Below are 25,137 nucleotides of genomic sequence, written 5' to 3' on the forward strand. Positions count from 1 at the left end.
AATAACGAATAAAAAAAGAGAAATAATGAATGATGATGTTTAAAACTTAATCTTTCATTTCTTTTTTTTATTTGTTAAACAACCTGATTAATTTAAATTAAATTTTAATCATAGGATTACATTTTCAATAATCACATAAATATAAGCAAACGTTTGTTTACATTAAGCACTATATACCGGTGCCGACCTAACATGTCCCTTTTTGTAATAATAGGGTTCGAGGCTATTTGTACAACTAACTGGTAACTAAACTTTTTACTTAAACTGTAACTCAACACTCACCTTTAAATTCATGACTTGTTCAGGTTTTCGGGTATGGTGAAAACGAATATGACGTTCAAATTTGGGGTAGACAAGTAGTTTTCTGGATATTAAGACATTTTTTCAAATGTATTACTTACTAAATATCAGTGGCGGCCAGCATTCTTAATATGGGGGAGAGGGGGGGGGTTCATAACACGCATGCGCATTAGTACTTTTTAGTTAAGAAAAACATGGCCGCCAATGAAAACATAATGGATTATATTGGACAGTAAAGATCTTAATATCCAGAAAATTATTTGTCTGACCCAAATTTAAATGTGATATTTGTTTTCAAAATACCTAGACGTCAATTTAACGGTGAATGTTGAGGGTTTTTTTTTGGGGGGGGGGGGTTTACATAGGCATCACCACTTATCAAGGCCAAGGGGCCACTCGAGGATAAGGGTTAAAGGGTTTACAGTAGAAATTGGACAATATAGTAATCGTTAGTAATGGAAATTCGGTAAACTTGTTAACAAGCGAGATGGCTCATCAAGAACTTGTTTACGTTAGACTTGAAGACAACCATATTGTAGTCAGCTGGAAAGCAGGAAAACGGAAGACAATTCTACAGGCGTGCAGTTCTAAGAAAGAAGCTTTGTTCATGGAATCTACGTTTAGGTTTAGGCACAGATAACGAGTGGGGGGAATTATTGATAATAGTGTTTTCAGCAGTTGTTGCAGTTAAAGTAAAAAAAAGAAAATATTTATTTTAGTATTAATTATTTCTGAATATATTTTCTATAAATAAATATATTTAATTTTAAAAAATCTTTCTGTAAATTAAAATATTTAATGAAAATAACCAGTTTCCAGATATTCTTACATGTGTTGACTTACATTTTCGTCGGCATCTTCAGATTACCACCATTTACTTGTGACGATTTCCAAAACCGGAAGTTGCTTGGATCAGTAAATATGTGAGAACGTCTTATATTGGTACATCAAAGTTAAGCGACATCGAGCCTGGCCAGTACCAGATGGGTGACTATATGGAAATACCAAGCGCTGTATGTAGGATGACGTCGATACCTCCCTACATGTATGAGATAAGGTTGAGTATGCAGCAGAAATATTTGAACTCCAGTTCTTCTGGAAATTTTACGATATAAGAATACGAGATATTTTTTTAGGGAAATTTTATTGTTCGCAATACTGCAATTATTTATCATGTTCTATATGATGATGTTTTTGTTCTTGTTCCTGTCTGCCGTTGTCGTCATTAAGTTGTTTCTTTTCAACTGTGAGTCTCTCGAGTCCACCAGCCTGTGAACACTCAACGTAATCCAGGTAGCCATCATTATTTGAATCGCTCGATGCTAAAATTTTATCCAGTATACCTGAAAAAGAATGAGAAGATGTTAAGTTTTGAGAGTTTTGTTTATTTGATCTTTGTTTGGGGGGGGGGACAGAATATTTAACCTCTATTGGAGGAGGAGGAGGAGGAGGAGGAGGGGGAGGAGGAGGGGGAGGAGTATTTATTATTTATTCTTATTATTGGCTCACAAGGAGCTTTTCACACAGGCCATCAAAGATCTCTCCTTGAAAACAACCCGTGGTGTTCCCTGGAAGCTGAGCGACAGCAAGTCTCCCCAGGTTTCCAGTACTCGCCACCTCCTTCGATAACATTTGCACATGAATTTGCGTTATCGCAACAGCCGCTTACCATTGACTTCTCGCTGGCAGCAACCATTGGTCTCCACTGGAATTTGAGTGACGATAAGCCTCCCCAAGGTCACAACTTTTTTTTAACATTATATTTAATAAATTAGATTTCTCCTCCTTTTTTTTTTTTTCTTAATTGTTTCAGTGTTTTACTTGATATATGTAACTATGTAATATGTACCTTTTACGGGGAAAAAGCGGATAAAAATTTCTTCTGATGGAGAAATGGGAGGAGGTGGGGGAGGGGATAGAGAACTTATAGATATGCAGCTTCAATCATTATTATTATTATTATTATTATTGTTATTATTATTATTATTATTATTGTTATTATTATTGTTATTATTATTATTATTATTATTATTTTTATTTTTTTTACTCACTAGGAGCAGTCACATAGGCCATCATCAAAGATTTCTCTTTGAGAACAACTTGTGGTGTTCTCTGGAGTCTGAGTGTCATGGTGATGCTTGTATACTTTTTGCGCAAGTGTAGAACATGCACTAACATGACACTGTTTCAAGAGATAAACCACACAACCTGCACTTATCAGAATAGTCCTTCCCATAGATGTTTTTATTTATTGCATTTGTTTTTAGCGTCTCTTCCTGAGTAGCAAATATATGATTTTCTGGGGTTTTTTTTCAACTCACCTGTTGACAGAAAATTCCATATGTCTTGAAATTTTTGTGTCTTAGTATCTCGCTCAAACTGACCATGAAGTTTCATTCTTACCAACTCAGTCAACTTTTTTGCTTCGATTCTTACCAATAAATCTTTATCTAGCTTTTCCTCTTTCGCCACTGCCGCAAGCAACACTTCATGGTTGTTAGCCAAGTAGTGGTGACCACTTCTAAGCTCTCCTCCAACACATCCGTCAATCTCAATCAGCCCTTTTCCTCCTTTCTTCCTTGGGATATACAGCCTAAGCATGTTCGAATTTGAGTGAAGTGCTCCATACTTGACCAACAGTTTCCATCTTCATTCCAGCTTCTTCATTTCTTCCTGTGTCCATCCTACAAAAGCTGTACCAGATTACAGCAACCGCCCAAGAATTACTGAGAACAGATTCCTACCTTTCAGTCTAGATTTCAGATTTCCATTTCAGCAGTTTGAGTCTCCTCATATGCACCTCTTTCGTCTTCTTTTTTATTTCATTGCAAAGCATCGTATCAAGTTCAAGCACACCCAGGTACTTGTAGCCTTCTGCATCAGGATCTCCTAATCTTTTACCATTTGGCACAATGATGCCCTTCACCCGTTTAAGATTAACTACTGCAGATTCAGAAATTCCAAACTCCATATTTATGTTTTCACTCCACTATTGTACAGTTTGAACCGGAGAGTCAATTTCCTTTTCTGTTTTGCCAAACAATTTCAGATCGTCCATAAATAACATGTGGCTGATCTTCAATCCATTCTTCTCCAGTTGGTATTCCATTTTTGTCTCTCTTAGTACATGTGTCAATGGTATGAGTGCTATTAGGTTGGTGTAAAAATACTGTCGTTTTTATATATATATATATATATAGTTGAACGTTCTTCAGTCTTTCCATTCTATTTGATCCTATTCAATTATTTGGTGTGGTATCAGTTTATGCCAAAATTACAATTTTTATGAGGGGGGGGTAACAAATAATTATTATTACTATTATTGTTGTTGTTGTTGTTGTTGTGTTAACAATAATAACAACGATAATAATTTATTGTCGTTATTATTATTATTATTGTTGTTATTATGATGTACTCACTATAAGTTTTCCCACAGGCTATCATCAAAGATCTCTCTCTGTCAACAACCTGTGGTGTTTCCTGGAGTCCAACTGACAACAATTAACCCTAACCCTAAGTTTTGTTTTGTTTTTACAATAAAGGTATGAATTAAATGTTTATTATTTTTAATTAATGTCTCAAGTATTTCAAGTCATACAAAGGTCATAAGAGAGGTTAACAAATTTGCAACATGGGGTCTAGTAAAAAGAAAATTAAAATTTAAAAAAATAATAAAATGACATACCCTCCCCTCTAAAAAATATGTTATTTTATTTCTTTAACCAAAATATTCAGATTTATCGGGGCCCGTGTTGCAGTTGATAGAGACGTTGAATCTCTACGGTTCCAGGTGAGAACTGTCTGAAGATAGCGGTTTCAATTCCTACCTAAAGCCGGCCAGAGGCTTACTTGGCCAAAAACGTGATGAGACAACAACAACTATAGAAAGCAGTAACTGCAGTGAATGCAGTCAGGAGAGTCAGAGTTCTTATCCGTCACGGTTACCACCTGATGAAGGCCAGAGGAATAGTTGGGCGGAACGTTGTGAAGCAACTAAGAAAAAGATGAGGCTGCAATAAATAAAAATTAATAAACAATACTCATCACAATGAATTCCAATTAAAATAATATAAAAATGGTACTTATGTAGATTTTGAATCGGCCGTATATAAGCGTCGGTTTGGTTTTGCACGGAAAGTGACGTCCACCGCCAGATTATGCCGAGCCTCGCTGGTGATCAAATTTAATAAGGGTACGAAACAGAAAAATAGCAAAATAAATGATAATCGTAGCTTGCTAAAATTTGAATCAGTTGGCTTTAAAAAATATTTATGGTAATTGTGTAGATTTTGATCTGGGCGTATCTAAGTGTCAGCTCAGCTTTGCTTAAAACATAACATCAACTGCTCGGGTTTGTCTGTAATCTGACGTAAGACATCGATCAGCTAACCACAATGCACGGCAATGAGCAGACGACTTTTGGATAAATATTGGAAGAGAAAAAAAAAAAAAAGAAACTAGATCTTACATAGAAAACATGGAGACTAACAGAACTATGAATTTATCAATTTTGTTAGAAAAACAACTGCAGACGGCCGAAGACGTAGGTTTGTGTTTTTTTTGTTTTGTTTTGATTTTAATTTTCTTTCTTTGAAAATTGTAATGTTGGGTATAGGGCAGCCAAACCAGCTACCAACATTCCCCTGCTTTTTATTGAAACTAACCGAGAGCTCTTTTTAGTATCCTCGTTGTTCTCTTAAGTGCAATTGCCTGGATCTCTTTTGCATTTGGTTTACCAGGAATATTAGTTAGGTAGGACTTCGTGTATGCGTGTGTGTGTGTGTGCATGCGTGCGTGCATGTGTGTGAAAATAAGAAATTAATTGAATTCCAACAAGAATTACATCTCATGTGGCGTTAAATCACCACCACCGAGACAGTAGGCCGGTGAACATGACGGCTTAACGTCACTTTCTGATCAACTTGTAGGTACAGAAAGTTTACGGTATTCAACCACGTGGTCACACTAACAGGCATAAAAAATATGGCTACCGATTGTGTTACCGATTGTCCATGTATGTTCTAAAGAGAAAGAACAATTCTCCATTTGGATAATAATTATTATAATTGCACATTGGGATAATTTTAATCTAACAAAATATAGTAAGTGAACTAGTTTTTGAACTTTAATTTCTATCAGAGAAAATCGAATATTTCATTTTATTCATTTATTTTACTGCAAAACAAACAATTTTTATATAATAATTTTCTTTTAATAAATAAAACTTTTCACTGAGTATTTCCAAATATTTTAAAGTTAGCATTTTTCATGGCAGCTTTTTTTTTTTTTTTACGATCGGTGAATTTTCAATATTTTAGCACCGGGTGTAATTTATTTCTTTGAAATATATTTTAAACTTCGTTTTTGTTTTTTTACATGGCGGGTTTGTTTTACTATATACATAGATTCGAAAAAGTTTTCAAAAAACAAATATATAACAAATAAATGTTATCAAAGGCAATATAAGTTACTTTTCTACCAAACTGGATAAATTTTTAGTGTTTTTATTTAATGTAAAGTGTTTATTTTGTTCGAAAAACATACAGTGTTTACCGATGTATTTGAAAAATGCAAATGTCAGCATGCTTGCTGTTTTGAACAAGGTAAGTTTGAAAAAACGAGTTTAAACAAAAAAATTATACAAAATACTGTTCGAAACTCGCTCAATATATATTACTGTGACATAGGCGGACATATATTCGGTGAGTTTCTAACAGTATTTTGTATAATTTGTTTGTTTGAACCCATTTTCCCAAACTTACCAAGTTCCATAGCAAGCATGCCGACATTTTTCTTTTTAAAATATATCGATAAACATAGTAATAATAATAAAAAAAACTGGTGTAAATGACATCGACTGGCACCACACAAACTAGTTGTGAAGGGTCAGGGAGGATGGAAAGACCGAGGTGGGAAAGTCCTAACCAAATCTCCACTGAAAGTGTGCAGTTCAAATCTGGTACCTTGGGGAGGCATTTTGTCATCCAAACCCCAGGAAACACCAATGGCCGATGCCAACGAGAAATCAGTGAAAACAGCTGTTGCAGTAACATGCAATCATCTGCACAAGTGGTCAAGAATTGGAGAACACTGGAAATCTGGGGAGACTTGTTGTCACTTGGTCTCGAGGGAACACCACAGGTTACTGCCAGTGAGCGATCACTGATGATGGCTTGTGAGACAACTAATATGCTACACATTTTGATGAAAAACATGGGGAAAAAAACGGACATAGAACAGAAAACCAAAACTTTAAATATAATTTCTGTATTTAAAGTAATAGTTATTTAAATATTTCAACATATAATCTTGTGGGAAAAATCCAGCTTCCCAATAAGGGCCACCCTGGCTAGGAACAAAAATAATCTCAGCCATGAAAGATTTCTCCTCCACCGACTGAGGACAGAAAAGGTAAAGTGTAGCATGAAAACAGATACTACATTGTGATCTTGTTCCAAAGACGAAAAAATATTTGTGTTTAATGTTTCTTTAATTGTTTGTTCCCTAAATTCATAATTCAGTTTTATCAATATTAAATTGTATATTGCTTTAAAATTACTTAATTTTACATAGATAATATTTATATTTTATATTGAATAAAGTTCAGTTTCAGTATTAATCTAACTGTGTTCTTTTTTCTTTTAAAATTTTTTTATTGCTCTTTTTCAAATGGCCCTCATATAGTACTGACAGTCTGACAAATCTTACCTACATTGCCTGCAGACATTTTTCAGTTAACAAACCTTCTTCTTACTCTCGTGGTCGTAATTAAATGCATCATTTCAAGGAAAGGCTCCGTAAGCGACGTAAACTTACGGTAGATTGTTTTTTTTTTGTTTTTTTTTTACATAGGCATCACCACTTATCAAGGCCCAGAGACCACTCGAGGATAAGGGTTAAGAGTGTAGAGTAGCCAATTTAAGGGTTAAGAGTGTAGAGTAGCCAATTGGACAATATAGTAATCGTTAGTAATGGAAAGTCGGTAAATTTGTTAACTTAAGTGGAACGGCTCATCAAGAACTTGTTTACGTTGGACTTGAAGACAACCATATTGTAGTCAGCTGGAAAGCAGAAAAACAGAGGACAATTCCACAGGTGTACAGTTCTAAGAAAGAAGCTTTGTTCATGGAATCTACGTTTTGGTTAAAGAGTTGGGGGAATTATTGATAGTGTTTTCAGTTAGACGAGTGTTTCTTGTGAAAGTTTGGCTAGGGGGAAACATAGATTGAAGCTCAGTTGAACACTTTCCATGAAAATAACGATACATCAAAGACAAACTTGCAACATCTCTTCTGTGAGATAGAGGTTGCAGCGAAGAGAAAAGGACATCTCCTATGAGGCTACGAAGTCTATTTTGAACTCTATCAAGGCAGGACAGGTCATTTCTAGCAGCTCCTGCCCAGATGTGGCAGCAGTACTCCATCCTTGGACGTACCTGGCTCTTATATAGATAGAGAATTGCAGCAGCAGTGAGATATCTACTGGATCGATAGAAGAATCCCACCATTTTCCCAGCGGCCTTGGTAACAGATTTGATGTATGTGTTCCATTTAAGATCAGGAGTAAAGGTCAAGCCCAGAAGCTTGTCAAAACTTGAGGCCTCCCCAAGACGAAAGCCATTCATTTCCATTGATGCCAGATGGGGGATCAGAGCATTGATGATGTAAAGATAGAAGCTTAGTTTTAGATGCATTACAAGTAACCAGCCACTCCTTTCCTCATTGTACCACGTGCTCAAGATCAGAGGAGAGAGAATCAGAGAGAACTGGGTCGTTTATAGTCTTAGATGCGGTACCATAGATGATAGAGTCATAAGCATAAATGTCAATGAATGATGTAAGGACGTGATTTGGAAGATCATTAATGTAGATCAGAAAAAGAGTTGGGCCCAGGATAGACCCCTGAGGAACTCCAGCATTAATACTGTGAGCTTCTGATTTTTGCCCATCAACTACTACTCTTATGAGCCTATCAGAGAGAAATGATTTAATAATTGAGAAGACATTTCCAGCTATACCATAGCTGGAGATCTTGTGAAGTAAACCTTTATGTCAAACCCTATCAAATGAGATATAACTGTAAGCACATCTTCTGTAGATCTAGCAGAACGGAAACCATATTGTGTGTCATTAAGAAGGTTATTTTTGCTGAGATGGTTGATTACTTCTCTATTTAACACAGATTCCAGCAACTTACTCATGACGCACAGGAGACTTATTGGCCTGTACTGAGAGGGGGATGAGCAATCACCTGAATTCTTCAATACAGGGCATACTGATGAGATTTTCCAGGGTAATGGGAAGCAATTCTCCTTAAGACAATGTTTAAACAGTTTTGTAAGTATGGGCGCTAGTTCAGGTTGAGGTTTTTTGAGTACTATAATTGGAATACTGTCAGGGTCAGTTGCTTTACTGGAATCAAGGTTTTTGATTAGCTTGGCAACATCACGTACAGATATTTGTATGTCACATAGCGTATTTTCTGATACAGGAGGAAATATTGGGGGTTGGCGGCCTTGGTCACAAAGAGTAGAATTAGCTGCAAAGTTCTTGGCAAAGAGTTTGGCTTTGTCTGATGCTGACGAGATTACCTCAGGTCCATTGATGATAGTTGGGATGGAGCACACGCTTCTGTTCAGGATTCTGTTTGCTATTTGGCAAAACTGATGGGAACCAAACCAGTGCTCAGCTACTTTGGACTTGATGGACTGAGCATACAACTCTCTTGCATTCTTTATTACTTTCTTACAATGGTTGCTGGCAGTCCTGAAAGCGGCTTTACTCTCAGTACATCTATTACATTGGAAGCAATGGAAAAAGTGATTTTTCTATGCAATGGCAGCAGCACATTCTGGAGAGAACCATGGCTGGTTGTTAGGTTTTTGCTGGAACTTTTTCGAGGGTATGAAATGGTATATACTTACAATTAACCATTCTGTCAGATAGAGCACACATCCTTTTTAAACATAGAATGCAGAGGTAGATCTGATATAAATGTATGGAAGCTATCCCAGTCAGCCATAAATAATAATAAAAAAAAACGATCTACCGTAATTTTGTTTTATTTTCCATTTAATGTTTCATTGCAAACACATCTTTACTACAAGCATTTTATTTTTCATTTTTTTTTTTTTTTTCAAAATGAATTAAGATTTTTAAAAAGCTTCAAAAGCTTCTTGTTTTGCTCAAAATTGTTGTTTTTTTTTTGTTTATTTGGTTGTTTTTTGTTTTTTGTTTTTCAAAGAAAATTGCAAGAAAAGGTTCAATTGTTAAAACTTTTTTTTTCATCAAAGAAAATAGTTAAAAAAAAAAAAAATTGTGCACCTCCAGCAACGTTCGTTGCTTACGGAGCTTCTCTTTCAAATGATGCATCTAATGCCACATTTTTTTTTTTTTTACATGAATGTCACCACTTATCAAGGCCTGGAAGCCACTCAGGAATAAGGGCTATTGCGTGTACAGTAATCAATGGGATAGTATTGTAGTAATCGTCAGCATTGGAGATTAGACAAAGTGTCTTACTTAAGGGGGTGGTTTGTCAGGAATTTGTTTATGTTGGACTTGAAGACATCCAAGTTGTAGTCAGGTGGGAAACAGGCAAACGGAAGAGAATTCCACAGTCATGCACTTCTAAGAAAGAAGCTCTGCTCATGGATTTAGGCACAGATAAAGAGTGGGGAAAATTAATGACAGTGGTTTCAGCTAGACGGGTGTTTTTTGTAAAAGATTGGCGAGGGGGGGGCAGAGATTAAAGCTCAGACCAGCACTTGCCATGAAAATAACGATAAAACAAAGACAGGCTCACAACATTTCTTCTGTGGGAGAGAGGCTGCAGGGAAGAGAAAAAGGCATTCCCCACTAAGCCACAAAGTCTATTTTGTACTCTGTCAAGGCAGGATAGGCTGTTTTTAGCAGCTCCTGCCCAGATGTGGTAGCAGTACTCCATCCTTGAACGTACTTGGCTTTTAAACAGATAGAGAATTGCATCAGTAGTGAGATATCTTCTGGAGCGGTAGAAGGATCCCACCATTTTCCCAGTGACCTTGGCAACAAACCTGATGTACGTGTTCCATTTCAGATCAGGTGTAAAGGTCAAACCCAGAAGCTTGTCAAAACATCGAGCCTCCCTAAGACGAGAGCCATCCATTTCAATTGATGCCAGATGGGGATCAGAGCGTTGATGGTGTAAAGATAGGAGCTTGGTTTTAGATGCATTAAAAGTAACCAGCCACCTCTTCCCCCACTGTACCGTGCGCTCAAGATCAGAAGAGAGAGAATCAGAGAGAACTTTGTTATTCACGGCCTTTGATGTGTTGCCATAGATGGTTGCATCATCAGCATAGATGTCAATGAATAATTTATGTAAGTAAGTATTTAAGAATGATTTGTGTTTTGGGAGATATTGATGTAGATCAGGAAGAGAGTTGGGCCCAGGATGGACCCCTGAGAGACTCCAGCATTAATACTGTGAGCCTCTGATTTCTTCCCATCAACCACTACACTTATGAGCCTATCAGAGAGAAATGATTTAATAATTGGGAAAACATTTCCAGTTATACTGTAGCTGGAAATCTTGTGAAGTGGGCTCTTATGCCATACCTTATCCAAGGCCTTTGATATGTCAAGAGCAATTGCCCCAGAAAGGTTGCCTCCATCGGGAGATTCACTAATCCCATGAGATATAACTGTTAGTACATCTGCTGTAGATCTGACAGAACGGAAATCATATTGCGTGTCACTAAGAAGGTTATTTCTGCTGAGGTGGTTGACTACTTCTCTATTTAATATGGATTCCAGCTGCTTACTCATGACACACAGGAGACTTATTGGGCTGTACTGAGAGGGAGATGACTTATCACCTGAATTAAATACAGGGCATACTGATGAGGTTTTCCAGGATGTTGGAAAACACTTCTCCTTAAGGCAACGCTTAAACAGTTTTGTAAGTATGGGGGCAAGTTCTGGTTGGAGCTTTTCTGCACTATAATTGGAATGGCGTCAGGGCCAGTTGCTTTATTGGAATTAAGGTTCTTGATTAGCTTGGCGACTTCACGCACAGATATTTGTATGTTGCATAGCGTGTTGTCTGTTATAGGAGGAAATATGGGGAGTTGATAGCCTTCGTCGCATAGAGTAGAATTAGCTGCAAAGTTCTTGGCAAATAGTTTGGCCTTGACTGATGCTGATGAGATGACCACAGGTCCATTGACGATGGTTGGGATAGAACGCACACTTCTGTTCAGGAACCTGTTTGCTATTACATATAATTCAATTCTTTTTCGGGTCCGATTAATTTCTTATTTTGACACACACACACACACACACACACACGCACACACACAAACTACTTCTGAAGTTGTTTGTTTAACAGATTAATTAATAATGCTGTTAGTCTGCATGCTTTCTATCTAAGATCTAGTTTTGTTTTTTTCTCTTCCAATATTCATCCAAATGTCGTCTGTTCATTGCTGTGCATTGTGATTGGCTGATCGGTGTCTTATGTCAGATTACAGGCAAATTGAGCAGTTGACGTCATGTTTCAAGCAAAGCCGAGCTGAGCCGATACTTTAAATACGTCCAGATCAAAATCTGCACAATTACCATAAATATTTTTTAAAGTCAACTCATTCAAATTTTAGCAAGCTGGTTCTTTTTTTTTTATTGCACATATCAGACAAAAATTATCCGTCCACAGTTCGCCCACAGCATGCTTGTTCCCGTTGATTTTCTGACCGAACCCAAGTAATGTTACCTGATGCGTGATCCAGTAAGCGAGAATATTGATTTTGGAGAATTTCATTTATTTCTTCTTCTGACTTATCGGCAAAGCGAGGATCTGCCTTCGCATCTGCAAAATCTTGATCGTCGGAGTTGTGTAGAAGAAAAGACAGGATTTCCAATCCATCAAGACGCTTGTCCTTGTTGTAATCGTGCATACTACGAGACAAAGAAAGGAAATGGAAATTTCAAATAAGCATACTAATGGAGATTTGGTATCAATCTGTCTGAAGTCAAAACTATAGTATTACTTCAATTAATAATGATTTGATATCTGCCTGTTTGAAGCCAAAACTATGCTATTAGCTCTATTTAGAAGGAGATTTGGTATCTGTCTGTCTGCAGTCAAAACTATATTATAAGCAGAAACCATACTATTACTTCAATTTATAATGGAGATTTGGAATCTGTCTGTTTGAAACCAAAACTATACTATTAGTTCTATTAATAATGGAGATTTGATATTTGCTTGTCTGAAGTGAAAATTATACTATTACATTTCTTAATAATCGAGCTTTGATATTTGCCTGTTTGAAACAGAAACTATACTATCACTTCTATTAATAATTGAGATTTGGTATCTGTCTGTCTTAAGTCGAAACTATACGATTACTCTTATTAAAAATGGAGGTTTTGTATTTGTGTGTTTGGAGCTAAAACTATGTTACTACTTCTATTAATAATAAAGATTTGATATCTGTCTGTTTGAAACCAAACCTATACTATTACTTCTATTAATTGTACTGTTGTACTATCTATTAATGCACAATTGTGGGAGAGCTTAGTGCAGTAATTGTTTTGTTGTCATAAGTCCATCCTCCGTGGCAATATCTTCTCATTTGAGTTTTTTTTTTTCTTTCTAACTAAGAGGATGTCACCACTTATCAAGGCCCAAAGACGATTCGAGAATAAGCTTTAAGAGTCAGGTGACTGATGAGACAACACCATGATGATCAGTAATTGTGGAACTTGGGTAGTGTTTGTTTATTTACGAGGACAACTCAACAAGAACTTGTTTACATTGGACTTGAAAACGGCCATGTTATAGCGAACTGGGAAGTAGTTCCATGATATCATCTTCCTAGGAATTAATTTCTCCTTTTTTGGGAAGGGTATTTTACTATCTATTCTATGGCTTGTATCACTGATAACATCTTTCCAGGCTTAAACTCGTCCATTTCTAAGAGAGAGGTAGTGTAGTATCTGTTCTATTGTCATGAAACCATTTTTCTAGGTATTACTTCTTCATTTGGAGCGGGTAGTGTTGCATATATTTAGTTGGGATACCAAATATGTCGTTTTCATATGAACACCATCTTAAGGGATGTAAGTCTATTTTTATCAGTAAAGAATTACTTCCCTTTTGTTTGGAATAAATAAAAAAGATGATAATAAAAAGCGTAATTGTTTAAAAAAAAATTTTTTTAAAAACAAGAGCAAACAAATTGCAAGCAAAAACATTACCAGGCAACTTTGGGTCGGGACAGTTAGTAATAAAAATAGTAACAAAGAATATAAAAGTAAAAGATGGTCACACACTTCTAGAAGACACTTATTTTGAATAAAATTTAAATGAGAAATTTGAAAGTTAAAAGTGTCAGAAATAATGATAAAACCATTTTATTTACTTTTTTTTGTTGTTATAAATCCAATATTTCGCTAAAAATAGCTTCGTCAGGGTAGAAATTGTAAATTTAAATGAGAAATAAAAATAAGAAAGAAAAAAAAATCAAGGACCAGACTTTTTACCCTGATGAAGCTATTTTTAGTGAAATATTGGACTTACAACAACAACAACAACAACAACAAAAAGTAATTTTTATCATTATTTCTGACACTTCAAAGTTTTTCAAATTTCTCATTTAAATTTTAACAAAGAATAATTTCAAATCCATTTAATTTTAAGCAAAGAGTCAAGGGTTTGTGGAGCAATAGAACCTTTTTGGGATATCCTATTTATAGCATCCTTAATTGATTTCCAACATCTATGGAAGGTGGTAATTAATGTGGACAAGTTACAGCATTCCTATCCCATTGCGGTCCATCGTCTGAAGAAGGCCAGAGGATGAGTTGGCTGAAACATAGTGAATCAACATCAACTACGAAGATGAGTCGGCAAAAATAATGAATGCACAAATAATGAATATAATAATACCATTCGATACTGACCCGATAATGGAAGCTCAGACAAAATTGAATTTATAAGACCATAAAATCCAACCGTAATTGCTCTTATGGCCTCTCTTTTTATAAAAAGGATTAGGGGTAGGAAAAGGATGCCACAGAGGTAATACATGAAATGAACAATGTTGAAAGTGTGTAGATTCTGACTCTATATAATTAAAGACAGACGAATATTGAAGGTTGAGAACCGATTTTATTTACTACCAACTACTTGTATTAGAAGAGGCAAAGTGTTCGTAGGATGGAATGTGATTTAACGAAGACTGGATTGTCTCATGGAGATATTTAACAATTTGTATTACAGTGAAATGTTCATAGAATGTTTGTAGGTATGTACGATTTAACAAGGAATGAATGTTCGTAAAATGTTTGTAGGTATGTATGAATTGACAAGGAATGAATGTTCGTAAAATGTTTGTAGGTATGTATGAATTGACAAGGAATGAATGTTCATAAACTGTTTTTAGGTATGTATGAATTGACAAGGAATGAATGTTCGTAAAATGTTTGTAGGTACATATGAATTGACAAGGAATGAAGGTTTGTAAAATGTTTGTAGGTATGTATGAATTGACAAGGAATGAATGTTCGTAAAATGTTTGTAGGTATGTATGAATTGACAAAGAATGAATGCTCGTAAAATGTTTGTAGGTATGTATGAATTGACAAGGAATGAATGTTCGTAAAATGTTTGTAGGTATGTATGAATTGACAAGAAATGAATGTTCGTAAAATGTTTGTAGGTATGTATGAATTGACAAGGAATGAAGGTTTGTAATATGTTTGTAGGTATGTATGAATTGACAAAGAATGAATGTTCGTAAAATGTTTGTAGGTATGTATGAATTGACAAGGAATGAATGTTCGTGAACGTAACATCTTTTGGACGATGGATATGGGTAAGACTATAAAATCCAACCTTGATCGCTATTCAGAGCTTGTGGCACAGTGGATAAACGCATTGAATCTCTACAGTTTCAAGTGAACATTGTTTGAGTAGTTTCAATCCTACCAAAGCAAGCCAGAGGATTAGTTAGCCAAAATGTGCTCAGACAACAACAACTATGGAAGGCAGTAATTACTGGGGATACAGTTAAGAGACTCAGCATTCATATCCCATCGCAGTTAATCACCTGAAGAATGTCAGAGGATGAGTTGGTCGAAATGTAGTGAAACAACCACAACTATGAAGATGAGAAAAAAAGAATGAATCTATGTATTATTTTATGTGTGTAAAAAAAAAGTTCTTACTTAAAAAAGAGGAATTCTGTTTCCTTTTCACTGATGTTGTTCATATAATCAGCATCGAGATATTTCAGGTGCGTCTTCAGGTGACTGGAAAAAAAAAATTTTTTTTAATATAAATGAAAGAAAAAAATATATATATAATATTAATGTTGTTTTCACCAGAAATTTATTACCACATCAATGTAATTTATAAAACTCACTATGTCTGTCTGTCTCCATTAATGTTAGGTTGTCGCAAAAGTTCTTAAACACTTGCAAAAAACTGAAATCTTACTTGCCAAGACCGTAGTGGAATGAGGCCGTAAATGGATGGTAACATTTAATGCTAGTAAGACTAAGTTGCTCTCCTTCAACAATGACAAGACGCCTCTCCAACCGTCTACATCCATGACAAATAACGTTCTACCTGAGAATTCTTCCTTCAAACTCCTTGGCCTAACATTTGTCGGCAATATGAACTCGAACAAATACAGTGAGGACATTGCAAAGGCTGCTGCAAAGAATGTAGGTTCTCCCTATTGAGCTAGAAGACTACTCACACTTGGGAGTATCCTATATATCTACAAGGTCACCATTCGCCCATGCATGAAGTAGTGTTACCATATCTTGGCCGGTGCATCTACCACTAGCATCTTTCTCTTGGATAGGGTCCAAAAAAGAGTTTTCAATCTAATATATCCCACTTTGTTAACTAAGCTCCAACCCCTGTCCCATCACTGCAATATTGCATCTCCGTGCCTGTTTTACAAATATTTTAATGGAATGTGCTCTGATGAACTCGTTGCACTTGTGCCCCCTTGACATATATATCCCCAACAAACCCGCTTTGCAATAAAATCTCACCTATTCACTGTTGAGGTTCCTAAATAACAGAAAGCTTTCTACTCTAATAGTTTCTACCTTCAAACAACTGGACTTTGGAATTTTCATTCCTGCTACTTGCTTCTCTGGCTGTACTGATATGCAGAAGTTTAAATGTAACGTAAACCAACATCTTGTTAATCTTTCTTAGGCATGGTCCCAAAAAGTAGTCCCTTACGTCCAAGTGGCGATGTGCCTTGTTAAACATGAGTAAAAGAAAAAGTAAATAAAAAAAACAAAAACAATGAAAATTAATCCTCAAAATAAAGCCCATCATTTTCCAAGACTTTCTGCCATCGATCTGCAAGCTTTTGGATTTCGTCAAAGTATCATTTAACAGGCTTCAAATCAAAGAATTCTTGACACGCTTTCTTGACTTCATCAAATGAGTCCAATCGGCAGTCCAGAAAGTGTTGCATTGAGCGGAAAATGCCGTAATCTGATTAATTTTTGGTCTCTCTCCATGAAAGATTTTTAACCTTCTCAACAAAACCTTTAAATCACCAACAAATCTCTTTGTGTTTCCATGCACGAATTAACAGAGTCTTGAGTTAACAGAAGATCAAAAGTGATTGGATGATCTAACGATACAGACCAAGCTGCACATATGGGTGGGGGTGGAGGGAGCAACGATGAAAAGAACAAAACCGTATGGCGAACTAACTTTATTAATTGATTTGTGTTTTCAGAATCACTCACCAGCAATAACGGATAAGCATTTACCTGTTCCCATGTATGTCCAGTGTTGAAATGTTACATATATATTAGGTTGACCCAAAATTCCGTAAACACTTGCAAAAAATTGAATTTTTATGTAATTTTTTTATTGGTTTTTATGCTTATATTGTTATAGTGATCTTCATCCTTCTATTTTAAAAAGAAATTGATAAAATTGAGATCGATTTGGAAAAAAATTCGTTTTCGCCATTTTGCTGATTCTGATATTTTTTTGTTTGTTTACAGCAAGGTGTATAAAGAACCATAACATTTAATAAAAATACATTTTTTTTTATTAAAAATTACTTTAAATTGTGCAATACTAAAATAAAATTGCCACACCACCGTGCCTCTCCTTACCCCCCCCCCAAATTAAATTATAAATGAGAGCAAAAAAAAGGCAAATATATGATCCCACCCCTCTAAAAAAAAAAGTGAGAAATTAAAATGACCCCTTACATCTGAAAAAAAAAAAAAACTTTTCTTGTGCGGATGAGACTCTCCAATGGCGACTTCACCCCCATAAAAAAAAACACTCGCTCTTTACAAAAATAATTTTCGTTAAGTTCCAGCAAATTAAAAAATAAAAACTCTCCCATGTGACATTTTCTTGTCGAGTGTTTCTAATATGGGTGATCGATTTACTAGAATGCCGTAATTAAAAACTGAACACCCCTTCAAAATGTCTAAATATTGACTTTTGTGTTTTTTGTTTTCAAAAATCTGGTAGATTAGTGTCCAATCTATAATAATCCGCTGAAAAAATTGCAAAAATTGAAAAGAAACAAAATTATGACCAAGATCTTTCTGAATCTCTCTCTTCTGATCTTGAGAATGTAGTGCAATGAGGGAAAAGGTGGCTGGTTAATTTTAATGCATTGAAAACCAAGCTTCTCTGCTTTCATCAATAACGCTCTGACCCCCACCACGGCCCAATTGACATGAATGTCTCATCTTGGGGAGGTTCCATGTCTTGACAAGCTTCTGGGACTGACCTTCACTCCTGATCTGAAATGAAACACATACATCAAATCTGTTGCCAAGATTGCTGGAAAAATGGTTAGATCATTCTACCGCTCCAGTAGATATCTCACTGCCGATGCAAGCCTCTATTTGTATAAGAGTTAGGTATGTCCTAAAATGATGTACTTTTGTCATATGTGGGGAGAGATCAAAACCAGCTTCAAAACCTAATAGGTGATGCCCTTTTCTCTTTCCTACAACCTGTTTCCCACAGAAGAGACGCTGTGCCTGAATCTAAACTGCTTCCCGATTGAATACAACATGACAGCCTTCAAATCCAATGTAAACAAGTTCTTGTTGAGCCGTCTTCATAAATAATCAAATTCAATTTACACTGTTAACAATTACTACACTACCAACTTACATTCATTAACCGTTATCCTTGAGTGGCATTTGAGCCTTGATAAGTAGTGACTCCAAACTAAAATAAAAAAAAAACTCTTAGTAAAAATGTACAAAACAAAAAATATATATACTTACTCTTTATTTCTACCAAATTGAATATCATTTGCATTGATTTCTTTGTCAGCGACGTCATGGAGATTTGACTGGATGATTTCAACTGACACGAGAAAAAGACAAAGGGAGATAACTCTTTTTGCCATTGTCGATTTAAGAAATTCCGTTTCCACTAGCTGACGAATAAACTGTAAGAAAAACAAAAAGAAAGAGAAATAGATGTTAACATTGCAGTTAATTATCTGCATCCCCATCAGTGCAACGTTAGATACAGCATCAGTTTGATATGAAGAACCCCTGCCGTCAAAAAAAGAAAAAAAAAACAAAAAAAAAACACTGAGTACAATCGTGGCCTTCGTTATAAAGACGGTCTTGGTACAATACACTATCCTGGTTAGTCCTGTTGACATTTACCTAGAAATGAGAGGACCTCAGACAACAGACATAAGCCCCCCCCCTCCTTCCCTCTCTGAGTGAAGGAGTAATTTTTCTGACACTCGACCAGGTCTGGGTGTGACACAAGGTTATATTAACCTTGGAATCACAATTATCCTTCAAAAGTAAACATTATGGATTGGTACAAAAGTTATGATTGGATCTGTCGGTATTCTCCAGTAAGGGTGCCTCAGGTACCAGACACCATCACCATCCTCAATGGGCCTGCCGTTTAACAACGTTGGTGACAACAGCTCTCTAATGCAGGTGACTATCCATAGCCTGAAACAGTTATTTAACCTATATCCTCTCTGAAAGGAGAAGAAAACTTATGGACATTTTCCTGACTTCCTACCAAGTCTGGGTATGACACAAAGTCAGATTAGTCTAGGGATCCTAATTTTCCTCCCAAAAGAGGCACTATGAATGTATAAAAAACAAAAAAATAACCATTATCATATACCCCTTAGATAATAGATAATAATATGTACGATTTGCGAACGCGCGTTGCGTCTAGATTTATTTACAGCGACTTTTACAAAATCATTGCTATTTTGACTTCTCCCGTGTTGATTCGGCTTTTTCGTATAAAAGCGAAACTGATGTGAAACTAATGAGCAGAAAGCGATGAACGTTTGGCCAATGTTGGTTTTCACCGTCATATCAGACAATTGCTTTCATTCGGACACTTCCCTAATAAATGGAGGAGCTGGTTTTCCTCAACAGGTTGGGGAAACAAAACCAGACAAATTTGGGTAAAAAAACAAACTCAAAAAAACTATCCCGCAGTAAAATTAAGTGTGGATTTGACCTCATTAAGCACACACTTAAAAACTGTCTCGCAGAAATAGTTAACTGCGGAATAGCGTGATGTTTGACCGCAATTTGAACTCATTCACTTTTTAATCGCTAAATTTAACATCTTACATTGCTTCCGACGCCGTAGCACAGGTGTATGTCGTCAGCCTATTGGCCTCAAGGCTCCAGGTTCGAGTCTTCCTGCCACCCCATCTTTTTCTTTTATACCTATAAAAGATTTTTTTTTCCATTTTTAAAATCGCTGTTACATCGTTTTTTTTTTTAAATTTAAACAGGGTTAAATTTCCTTTATGTTCTGCTTTACCCCCCCCCCCAAACACACACACACCTACAAACACCTGGGCAATGCCGGGTACCCTCGTTAGTCTATAATATAAATCTCACCTGTCTGTTTAAATGTATGTATGTGTACGGCACAATAACGTTGACACACCGGTTCTCGCCAGATCACGAAAGTTAAGCAACATTGAGCCTGGCCAGTACCAGATGGGTGACCATTTGGGAAGGCTAGGCGCTGTATGTACAGCACCCTCACCCTGTAAAAAGAACTCCTCGCTATAAAAACATCTACAAAAAGTTGTAGATGGCCTATACCCCTCCAGAGGCTCAAGGGCTATGCATGTATATATGTATGTATGTATATGTATGTATGTATGCATGTATGTATGTCTGCCTGCCTAAAAACTTTCGACAAGGGTGATGGATTTTCACGAGATTGGTATCGTTTTGAAGCTCGACCCTTTGGACGACAAATATCGAAAAATTGGCAAAAAATATTAATTCCTTCATCCTCAACTGGCTACTTTTCTATAGGGAGGGGTCGCTTTTTTCACCAATATTTTCGAAAATCATCTCTTTTCAATTAACTAGCCTTAATTTAAACATTCTGCGACTTCTGTTTTGGCAATGGGCGCAACAGCAAAGAGGTCACGTTTTTTATTTCACTTTCTTTTCCTCTTTCGCGGTACGGGTTGGAACCTGCCTGTCTGCCTACTACCACTTTTTTTTCTTTTTTTTTTTTGGCTCAACACACACCTCCAAACACTCGGGCAACGCCGGGCATCCAGACTAGTCATTAATAAAAATAAAATAAAATGATAATTAGGATAAAAAAATAAAGAATGATGAATAATCAAATCATAAAATAATAAAATAATAGTAAAAGTTGATAAAGGTTGACACAAAAATGAAAGATAATGATGAAAAGTATGTAAAATAAAGAAGAAGAAGAAGAAGAAGAAGAAGAAGAAGAAGAAGAAGAAGAAGAAAAGAATAAGGAAAAAAGAAGAAGAAAAAGAAGAAGAAACATAAAAAAGAAGAAAAAGAAAAAAGAAGAAAAAGAAGAAGAAGTTTTTGTTTTTAGTTAAGCAAAAACAATGTTTTGAATTATATGCCATGGTTTATGAATTTCGAAAAAAAAAAAAATATTTGGTAATTTAAATTAGAACGATCCCTGGAGTAAATGTGGTATTATGGTGATTGAGAATTCTAGCTAGGAATAGTTTAGACAATTATAAAGTAAAATGACAGAATGATCATAGACCCCCATCATCTCCTCACACTTTTGAATCGCCCTTTGCTTAATTTATTCATAACTTTTGTATAATTTTCGTAAATAAATAATTTTTTCAAAGTAGAATAAATATTGGTTGTAACCCAACAGACCACAGTAGTAGTATGTAATTCAAACCGGACAAATGAAAATTAGGTTCTTATTCAGAATTCCACCTAAGAAAAAAAAAAATGAATACAGAAAATACAGAAAAATCTTTATGGTGTAGTACCCGTCGCAGAACGAAGATGTCATATTCCAAAAATTACGTACATTGATTAAGTAGTTTTATTTTAAACTAAAATAATCAGATTTTATGAGTAAGCAAAAAGGAACTGTCTCACGTCGCCATCTTGAAAAAGACAAAAATAGATAAGTCCACAATAATTCAAACTTGTGAGATCAACTTTGTAATGCTACCACGTTCACAGTGATCGTTTTTGCATCGTTTAAAAATGATTTTCTCGATTAAAAAAAAATACTTGATCAAGTTACGTGATTTTTGAAACATGACATCTCCGTAGTAACAGTTACGTACATAGTAAAAATATTTGGTTGTATTTTTTTTTTAATTAGGTTGCATTGTAAATAAGAACCGAAAATTGGTTATCATATCTGTAAAAATGAATTATTATTCTCTCACCTGAACGCGTGTCTATTTCTCGCTCAGCCGAGTTGTTTTTAAAACACGCGAATCTAAAAATTTAAAGTGAAACGCACAGCTCGTTCTGATTGGTGCAATTGTTTTCCTCGCTTCTTTCATTTACGCATGCGCATTGCATGTCGACATCATTATAACTTTTGTTCATATGCGTGAGAATACACGCACACACACACACACACACACACACACACACACACATATATATGTGTGTGTGTATATATATATAAAGCTGAACGTCTGTGTGTGTGTCCGGTTTCTCTCTTCTTTTTTTTTTCATTTTTCTTAAACTTTTTCTTCTAGGGGATGGGACATCCAACCAGATGTCTGACATTTACCCCTATTTTAGTGAGTCCAACCAAGAGATCTTTTCAGGATTCTAGACGTCCCTTTCAGTGCAATCGTTTGTATTTCACCTGCACTTGGTTCACCGGGTATGCTTGCTATGTACTTTTTAAAGTTCTTTTTCATAAGCCCAGTTGCTCCTATATGGTTGACTATTATAGAAAACTGATCACATATAATGATAGAAGCTGTATCGAGACACAGGAATGGGTATGTTTGATTTGGCATAATGATGATTCATTAAAATTGTGGGGTCTGCGTACGCGCCTGGTCCACAAAGTATGGAAATAAAAAATTTAAAAAAAAAAAGCGTTTACAAGTATTTTTGATATAGATGTACATAATAATACTTTGATAAGTATGTTTTAACTTAAATAGGGATGGTATAATAAAATTGTGGGGTCTGCGTTCGCGCCTGGCCTCCATAGAATGGAAATAGGCACAAACTTTAATAAAGACTTTTCATATCTATCTGCGTAAGTATACTTTGATAATTATGTTTCAGTTTGAAGAAATATGGTATAATAAAATTATTGGGTGTTCGTTCGCGCCTGACCTCCATAGAATGGAAATATGTCACAAAGTTTAACAAGGTTTTTTAATATAAATCCACAGAATATTGTGATAAGTATTTCAGTGTGAACAGGTATGGTATAATAAATTATGGGGTTTATCTGTTTTATTTTTACTTTCATCATATTTTGCTTTGGTTTTGATACCCCCAAATTCGAAGCTATCTCTTTACAACCCTTCCTTTTCATAACCTATTATACTTTCATAAATCAGAGTTCATTTTCTGTAGGCTGTTTTTGAACCCAGTCAACGACGAGTACTTTTGCTAGTATATATATATATATATATATTATTTATTTATTTATTTATTTATTTATTTTTTAGAAGGGAAGTCACCACTGATCAACGCCTGAAGGTCACTCGAGAATAAGGGTTAATGAGTGTAAGGTTGTAGCAACAACATTTATTTCTTCATTGTTACAGTCGTGGCGTTACCCACGTGATCTCGAATGTTCTCCATGTCTCTCATGTGATCTCGAGCGTTATCTCGTTCCATGTTCCACGTCTCTCACAGAATTGTTGTCTTTCTCTTTTTTGTAGTGCTTTTTTTTTTCTTCTTTACTGGTGACGTCATTTCGGATGCATTTACATCGGCACATCCAGGCTAGGTTCTAGAACTACTTCAGCCTCTTTGAGAATCACGGTCGATTAACAGAGAGAACCCTGGAAGCAGCGAGAAAGACGTCTCCCCCCCCTCTCTCTCTTTCTCTCTCTCTCTCTCTCTCTCTCTCTCTCTCTCTTTATGTCAATTGGACGCTTCAGCTAAAGATAACTACTAATCAACCTGTGACCAGCAAAAGAACTTTCGAGTATCTTTTAAAATCCACAGAAATTCGAAAAAGTGGTAAAAAAAATTTAAATATGCAACAAATCAAAGGAAAGATAAGTTACTCTTCTACCTATACGGAAAAAGTTTTTAGTGGTTTTACTTAATTTAAAAGGTTTATTTAGTTCGAAAAACATGCAGTGTCGAGCGTTAGGTAAGAATAAGAAAAAAATGGCCGCGGGTTTACACCTAAACATTTAAAGTTTTCATAATGAGTTAAAAACTAAGCAATTATACAAAATACTGTTAGAAGCCCACCCAATATATGTCATGGTAACGATTTGGTTAGATCCTGACCAATCAGCTTACAGCACACATTGATTCCCTCTGGCCCCTCCTCTATGAAGAACTACTTCAGCTTCTTTGAGAATCACGGTCGGTTAGCAGAGATAACCCTGGAAGCAACAATCTCTCTCTCTCTCTCTCTCTCTCTCTCTCTCTCTCTCTCAACTGAACGCTCCAGCATTGACGATCTTCACTTAAAGATAACTGCTAATCAACCTGTGAGCAGCTAAAGAACTTTCGGGTATGTTTTACAATCCGCAGAGATTCGAAAGAGTGGTGAAAAAAAAAATTCAAATATGTAACAAATAAATGTTATCAAAGATAAGTTACTCTTTTACCTATATGGAAAAATTTTTAGTGGCTCTTGTTCTCACTTTAAAATGTTTATTCGGTCCGAAAAACATATACTGCTGAGCGTTAGTTGAGAACAAGAAAAATTGCCACAAATTGACACCTAAATATTTAAAGTTTTGATAATGAATTAAAAATAAAAAGTTATACAAAATACTGTTAGAAACCCACTCAATATATCACCGTGACTTATATTGGATGGATTTCTAACAGTATTTTGTTTTATTTTCTTATTTTTAAGTCTTTATGAAGACTTCAAATACTTAGGTGTCAATTCGTGACCATTTTTCCTTGCCATATATATTTTATAACTATTTCATGATGTTGACAATCTTACAAGTTATTCTTTTAATTCAGTTGACATTTAAATGTCAACTGAATTAAAAGAATAAATTGTGATTGTTATTTTTTTAATTCAGTTGACATTTAAATGTCAACTGAATTAAAAGAATAAATTGTAAGATGGTCAACATCATGAAATTTGGAATATAGACTTTTGTTATTTATTCATCATATGCTCTGTAATTACATTGAGCTTCTTTAATAAGCATTGGTATATATAAAAAGGAAATATAAAGAATATTTCCATGGAAATATATATATATATATATATATATATATATATATATATATATATATGTGTGTGGATTTTTTTAACAATCAATTTTAATACCTTTTAAATGGTATTATATTGATTATTGTACCAATATTAACCTCGGTT

The 25,137-nt window shown here is 35.4% G+C and overlaps 1 protein-coding gene across 1 annotated transcript; it reads right to left on the bottom strand.

Moving 5' to 3' along the window:
- Positions 1-656: 656 nt before the first annotated feature.
- On the bottom strand, positions 657-22,157 carry LOC145256258 (lymphotoxin beta receptor inhibitor-like). The gene is made up of 5 exons (XM_080114919.1): positions 22,019-22,157; positions 18,591-18,757; positions 15,513-15,596; positions 12,052-12,236; positions 657-1,643 (listed from the first exon to the last, which is right to left on the bottom strand). The coding sequence occupies exons 2-5, from the start codon at positions 18,713-18,715 to the stop codon at positions 1,465-1,467; spliced, it is 573 nt and encodes a 190-aa protein (XP_079971045.1). The 5' UTR covers positions 18,716-18,757; positions 22,019-22,157; the 3' UTR covers positions 657-1,464.
- Positions 22,158-25,137: the final 2,980 nt, after the last annotated feature.

This window comes from Euprymna scolopes, chromosome 32 (assembly GCF_053919585.1).
Source record: "Euprymna scolopes isolate OS-2025 chromosome 32, ASM5391958v1, whole genome shotgun sequence".
Taxonomy (NCBI): Eukaryota; Metazoa; Mollusca; class Cephalopoda; order Sepiida; family Sepiolidae; genus Euprymna; species Euprymna scolopes.

Bases quoted from the DNA above. Each gene is read 5' to 3' on its own strand.
- LOC145256258 (XM_080114919.1), bottom strand. From the start codon at position 18,715: ATGGCAAAAAGAGTTATCTCCCTTTGTCTTTTTCTCGTGTCAGTTGAA. The intron at 12,237-15,512 runs GTAAGAACTTTT...TTTGTCTCGTAG, and splicing joins ACAGAATTCCTCTTTTTTAA to TATGCACGATTACAACAAGG. The intron at 1,644-12,051 runs GTAACATTACTT...ATTCTTTTTCAG, and splicing joins CTTACTGGATCACGCATCAG to GTATACTGGATAAAATTTTA.